At 50.5% G+C, this 6,372-nt stretch overlaps 1 protein-coding gene across 1 annotated transcript; it reads right to left on the reverse strand.

The window, feature by feature from the left end:
* Positions 1–1,271: 1,271 nt before the first annotated feature.
* On the reverse strand, positions 1,272–6,161 carry BCKDK (branched chain keto acid dehydrogenase kinase). The gene is made up of 12 exons (XM_044657380.1): positions 6,003–6,161; positions 4,956–5,308; positions 4,800–4,868; positions 4,592–4,702; positions 4,018–4,065; positions 3,710–3,829; positions 3,497–3,595; positions 3,208–3,281; positions 2,992–3,120; positions 2,813–2,902; positions 2,361–2,519; positions 1,272–2,255 (listed from the first exon to the last, which is right to left on the reverse strand). The coding sequence occupies exons 2-12, from the start codon at positions 5,142–5,144 to the stop codon at positions 2,111–2,113; spliced, it is 1,233 nt and encodes a 410-aa protein (XP_044513315.1). The 5' UTR covers positions 5,145–5,308; positions 6,003–6,161; the 3' UTR covers positions 1,272–2,110.
* Positions 6,162–6,372: the final 211 nt, after the last annotated feature.

Below are 6,372 nucleotides of genomic sequence, written 5' to 3' on the forward strand. Positions count from 1 at the left end.
AAGGTAAGTTTTTTTTTTATAGGTCTAAAAAGGAGTATCAAACTACTATCAGAAGTAGTAACTTTTCCTATCAGGAAGTTTAGCCATTCCCCCCCCCCCCCTTTACCAAGTCTATCTGTGGGCCCCAACTTAAGAAACCCTCATCTAGAAACTTCCACTCATGAATTCCCAACAGAGCCTTTCATCAACTTGACAGTATTTACAGTATCTGAAGAGGGCTAATCTCAAAGAACAAGTCTTTGCAATCCTAAGTAACCATTATCTCTTGGATGGCTTTTTTGAGTTAGACCACCCAAAAATGTAAGTGCTAGGTACTTAATTCCACCACCCCACCCCCATCATTAAGACCTCCTCTTTTGGGAATCTTCAGTAATGAGCTAAACTCATAGAACAAGAACTTGGCAAGAGGGGTAGGGTGAAGGGCATAGAAAGAGAGAAGGTAATGAATAACTTTCTCCAGCGCCATCTGAGCTATAGGTCAGGACTCCCTCTGAACATCCTCCTGAGAAAGAAAGACAATCAGTTATGAGAGGGTGGGGCTATAAGAGTGAGTGTGTAAGTGTGTGTGAATATATAGACACATACACTCAAGATGGTAAGGACTGAATTAGCACTCATTAATGAGTCAATAATCTAGAGGTAAGCAGGGAATTCCACACTTGTCTAGACCTGACAGATCAAGGGATTTCTCATGGGAGAGAAAAACACTACATTCCCCCAACTCCTGCTTACTTATGGGTCCTCTCATGTGATTTATTTAAAATCCAGCCTCCTTGCCACTTCTAGTTTCCCCCTATACCTTATGTTCCCCCTTTCTATCTTTTGGGCCTACCCCAAGTTCCCAGGTACCCCGAAGCCAGAAGCCTGCTGGCCAGGACTCCCAAGCACAGGCAGGAGGCCAACCTGGGTGTCACAGCCCAGCTGAGGGTGAGTATTTTTAACAGCCACCTGGCATCAGAATGTCAGGTGGCCCCAGTGACCTCATTAACCTTGGACGATGGAAAGGAAACAGAAATAAGGAGCCCTGGGAAGAATTCAAGGAGAATGAGGTTAAGTCATAAATGGCAATAATTCCCATTTTTGGATCTCATCAGACATTTCTTTTACCTCACCTCACTTTCAACAGATTTCTAACCTCAAAAAGGAACTAGCAAAAAGGCAGAAGACCTCAAAATTAGGATTAGAATTCAGGGATGACTTCCTAATTATGATAGGAGAAAAGTCCAGAAGAGGGGCTAGTGTAGAAAAAAACTGGATTTCAAAACAGTAAGGCAGTTCAAATCCCTGTTACTTGCTATGTGGTCTTAGACAAGTGCTCTATTTTCTGGGTTAAGTGTTGTCATTTGTAAAAATGAGGAGGTTTGGTCTCAGATCATTTCTAAGTTTTTTTTTCCTAACTTAAATCCTATGAATTGGAAGCTGCTATCCTTACACACTTCCCCTAAAAAAAGGAAAATGTGTCCAACCCTCAGCCAGGCCTACCTGTCTGTAGACAAGGGAAAAGAGACAAGGTGACCCCCAGCTTTGTCCTCAGAAAAGGTAGACAGGAAAGTCTGGCTGTCCCCTAGCCAGCCAGGACACACACACCCTGCCCTGGGGGAGGGGCTTTCAAAATGTGCACTTTAATATTACAAACACAGCAGTAGGTAGGGGAAGGAAAGGGGGTTCATGAACCCCCAAACTTACTTCCCCAGAAACATGTATGATGCAGGAGGCCTCTGGGGCCCCCAAAAGCTCCCCCCACCCATCCTCCCTAGCTCTGGGCCAAAAAGCCAGAAGCAGAGAAGATAAGAAAAGGGAAGAAGGAAAGAATTGCAGTATGTGATGGGTAGAAATTCTGAGTTACCAACCCTGGACTGGTGGACTCAGGGGACCTGATTGCCCAGGGTCCAGGGTGCAACAAACAGCAAGAGAAAACAGGTTTTGAGACCCCAGGCAGAGCCATTAACAAAGGTCCTAAGGGAAGCTCCTGGCTCCCAACACTTCAGACCAAGCTGTAAGACCTGGAAGGAAGGGGAGGAAGGACAATATAATGAGAGGGGGAGAGGCAGGTGGCTTCCCTTGGCAAGTCTCAGGGGGTGAAGGCCTGGGCAAGGCCAGGCAAGATGGGTCAGATCCGGAAGCTCTCCTCCTTGCCATCGATGTGACGAAGTCTTAGGTAGACATCTGTGCCAATCCCTTGCAAAGACTGGAGCCGAAGAGAGCCACCTAGGTATTCTGCATAGGCCCGGGATGTAGGAAGTCCAAAACCAAACCTAGAGGGATAGAAACAAGCTGAGTGTGATGTCCAAGCCATCCTAGCCCTTTTGTTTCCCCTTCCTTCTATGAAGACCACCAAAATTTGATAAGGGGGGTCTCACCCATGCATAGGTCCTGACTGGCCATTGCTGTTTGTGTCCAGGTGACCAAAAAGTGGGCTGATTCGGGGATCCTGGGTGCTGGCCTCAGCTGTGGTGAAGTGGTAGTCCATCACTTTGTCCAAATGGTGGTGGGCGATGCCCCCGCCCCGATCTGAAATTCTAACAGAAGTCACCCACACAATGCTAACCCTGTCCCATACCATCTTGCAAGACCTTCCCTGATTAAACCACCTATCTCCAACTTCTCTTATCCTTTGGAACTCCTGACCTTGGTGTAGCAATCAGACCAAGCTCTTCAAGGGCAGGTCATTCCCCCTCTGACTTTATCCTCCCTAGACTCTGGGGCTCTGTTCAGAAAGTTTGGCTGGGGGGTCCGCCCTTCCCCAATTCTTGACTCTAGGTTTCCTTGCACTGCTATTTGGTGGGCCCATAAAACCCATCCCCACCCTAACCTGATTATGAGGTCGATGTCATTGTTGGCGATAGTGATGACGATATCTGGAACATTGTAGGGAGTGTCTAGGTGGCTTTCCATCGTGGCCCTGGGATGGGGGGGTGTCCAAATCCAGGTGGGATTGTGATTAGCAGCCCTCCCTCCCCACAGCCCTCCTCCCAGGACCCTGGGCCCCACCTCATGGCATTCTTCAGCAGCTCAGGGAGAATGTAGTCCAGGGGCATTGGGATGAAGGGGAAGCGGGCAGCCACATGGCCATTGATTCGAACTCGAGGAGCATTCCCATACTTGTGTTCACACAGCCTCCTGCAGAATAGGACAAGGACACTGGAGGGACTTCTACCTCCTTAGGCAGTCCCTCTTCCAGTTTCCTTCCCCTTGTCCTCCCCTCACCTGGCAAAGTCCACCCACTTTTCGATGATCTTCTTTGGGGAGAGTCGAGTACAGATGATCCCTACAAAGTCAGGCTGGAAGAGGGAGGAGATACTTGGAGGTTGAGGGGTTAGACATAGGCAGCTCCTTCATATCCAAAAAACCCTCCCCTGGCAGACTCAGCTATCTCTAGGTCAATCTCAAGGCTTATGCTCAAAGGAAGCTCTGATCTAAGAGATTTGTTACCTGATCCCTATTTCCCCTCCTAGGACATCATGAGCTACCCTGCCACCCCTGCAAGCACTGGCACCTTGTCCTCATGCAGGGCCAGGTGATGAGTGGCCAACATACGTATTCCCAGCCGTGAAGTCAGTGTCTTGTCCAAGAAATATCGGACCAGCTTCTCATCCTGAGAAGGAAGGAGAGGGGTCTGAGGGATATGGGACCCTTCCTTTTTCTTCACCACAGTCTTAGGCTCTCTGATTTACCCAATCATCCTCTAAAGATGGCTATGGGGCCCTACCTGAATATGCTTCCGGCATTCTCGAAGTCCCTCAGCCAGAAGAGTTACCACATCTTTGTGATCATCCAGGAGCTGGCGGACCAACTGGCAATACTGGGCCTCAGATGCCTGATCCTTTATCTGGAGGTCACCAAGGTAATCAGACAGTCCTGAGTACACAAGGTGCCTCTCTTCTAAAAGGTCCTTTCTTTGAAGTCCTTGACCTAATACTCCCTTTCAAACCCCACAGACAATTCTCCTTCAGAGGCCCTGCATGAGTAACCTCTGTCCCTCTAGTTGCCACCTCCCCCAGGATTACCCCAGCTCACCGGGGCAAATTCACTCAGCTTCTGGAAGGCTCGGATATATAGTTCATGCTGAAAGTAGAAACAGTGAAGGGAAATGAGGGGAGGATTACAGGAGGAACTAATGATTCCTTGGCCCCAACTTTGTCTATAGCTGCCTCCCACCCTTTCAAAAGCACTCTGCCCCACAGGTGCATACCATTTACTACCCCAAGGGTTTAGCTGTTAAATAACTGGAGTGCTATGAAATCAACTCATAACTTGAGTTAACAGAAAAAGCTCCAAGACAGAAATTAGCATTGGGTTGTCTTGGCTCGATTTTTGACTGGCCATGTGACCTTGGGCCAGTCAGGCCTCTCCAGACCTCAGTGTTTTCATCTAGAAAACATGGAGCTGGGGCTTAGGTGTTCACCAGAGTCTCCTCTGGTTGTGACATTTTAAGATGCTGAAAGTTACCTTTTCATTCCCCCAGTCCCCACCCCACCTAAGTCAATCTCACCCAGCCTACCCCCTTTCCTCATAACTGGTCATGTTTGGTTCCTATTTCTCCAGAAACTGAAATTCCCCCTTTCCCATAGCAGGTGAAGCCAGTTTTTACCACATGAAGGATGGTAGGATTGCAGCCAATGATGAAAGGCAGACTTCGGAAGCCCTTGATCCGGTGGGCTATTCGAACAGGGAGTTCATGGTGTAGGTATCGGGCACTTTTCTGGAAGGCAAAGGTGTAAATGTGTTATGTGTGGAAAGCTCAGAGTAGAGCAGGATATAAAGTAGGTAGGATAACAGAGGATCCGCCAGACCCTTACCAGCAGATGGCTGCCATCCTGAGAGCGGCCTGAGTAAAGCATCATGGTTGGAGTGAGACGAACAGAAGGCTGGAAAGGTGAATAGATGGCTGATAACTCCCCCACATAAACCTCCAGAATTTCCTATCTTGGCATCCCCTCTCTGTTGTAGCCCACCTTCTCAGCTGCAGCATCAATGGCTGACTGGTTGTAGAAAGAGGTGACTGTCTTGGATCGCTCTCTGGCCAGCTCCATGTGATGAGTATCAGTGGCTGAGGTAGACCAGAATCGGAGAGCCCAGGACGCCAATGGCCAGAGTTGGGGGCCCCCACGGGGGCCACTCCCCAGCACTGATGCTAGGATCATCTCCTTTCTCCACCTGTTTATCCTTCCTGGTGGGCCTCCAAGTGAACCCAGGAGGTGAGAACAAAATAGGCTTGGGTGTAGGTGATATTGGGTGGGGGGGCTTACCTTAGACTTGGGGGGGGAGGGCAGGACACAGAGGGCAGGTTTTGTAGACCCACTCCCATCTGTTGGAAGAAGGCAGAGAAGGTTGTGACCCTGAGAAGAGTATCATCCCAGTTCCACCTTGGGGATTTTCCTGAAAACTGTTCTGAGCATCCTTATGTTGGGGCCCCAAATTGGAGACAAAAGGTCCAGCTAGCATTATTTCTGGGCCCCCAGCCCTAAGGAGAAGAGCATTTCTAACACTGGGGGAGAAGGGCAGGGGCTGACCCTTTCCCTCCTCTTTTGCTGGAAATAAACTTAAGCAGTCCCAGGACAAGAAGTCTCCTGAGGACAGCCAGGTTGGATCCTGGTAGAAAAGCACCAAGCATGCTGACAGCCCTCAAAGAGGATCTATGCACAAAAGAGCAGGCACAAAGATGGCCCACCAGAGATGGGGAGGAGCGGGGGAGGGGTGGGGAGACCGAAGACCCCGGTTATCCGTGAGCAGCCAAACCCGGAGGATGGGGAGGAAGGCCCTCCTCCCCCACCCCAGCCGAGTTCCTCCACCCTGACGACACTTCCTACGGTCCCTTTTCCACACTCCTCCCAGACATATGGTAGCACCGGGGTAACCTCCAGCGCCCTCCTTTCCCTCCCCCCTCCCCCCGCCTCCCCCCACATCGGCGCAGTGGTAGATCCCTCCTCGGGGCCTGCAATGTAAGACCCCGCAGTGGTAGGGTCCGCGAGGGGGGTATGCCATATGAGGCAAGCACTTACCTCCTGGGTCAGGGAGGGAGGGGGCGAGGCGCAGAGCGGAGCGGAGCCAACTCGGGTGCCAGAGTGAGACGACTAAGCCGACCAAGCAGCCTGTGCCCTCTGCTGCTACCTCCCCCAGCTTCTCCCCCTCTTTTCCTTCCCTCCTCCTCCTTTTCCAGAGCCCTCCTCCCTCCTCCCGTCTCCGGTTCCTGCGTGATGACGTAAGCGAAAAAGATCCACGCCGAGGGACCAGGACCTCCTGGGAATTGTAGTTTCTTTGGCAAGACCTCGCTGAATTCTGTAGGGAAGTCGCGGGCGCTGCTGTAGCAGGGGAATGAATCACGGATACCTCTGAGCTTTTGCCTACCCTGCTCCCTTATGTCCCGAGTGT

The sequence above is a fragment of the Gracilinanus agilis genome, chromosome 1, assembly GCF_016433145.1.
Source record: "Gracilinanus agilis isolate LMUSP501 chromosome 1, AgileGrace, whole genome shotgun sequence".
NCBI classification, from domain to species: Eukaryota; Metazoa; Chordata; class Mammalia; order Didelphimorphia; family Didelphidae; genus Gracilinanus; species Gracilinanus agilis.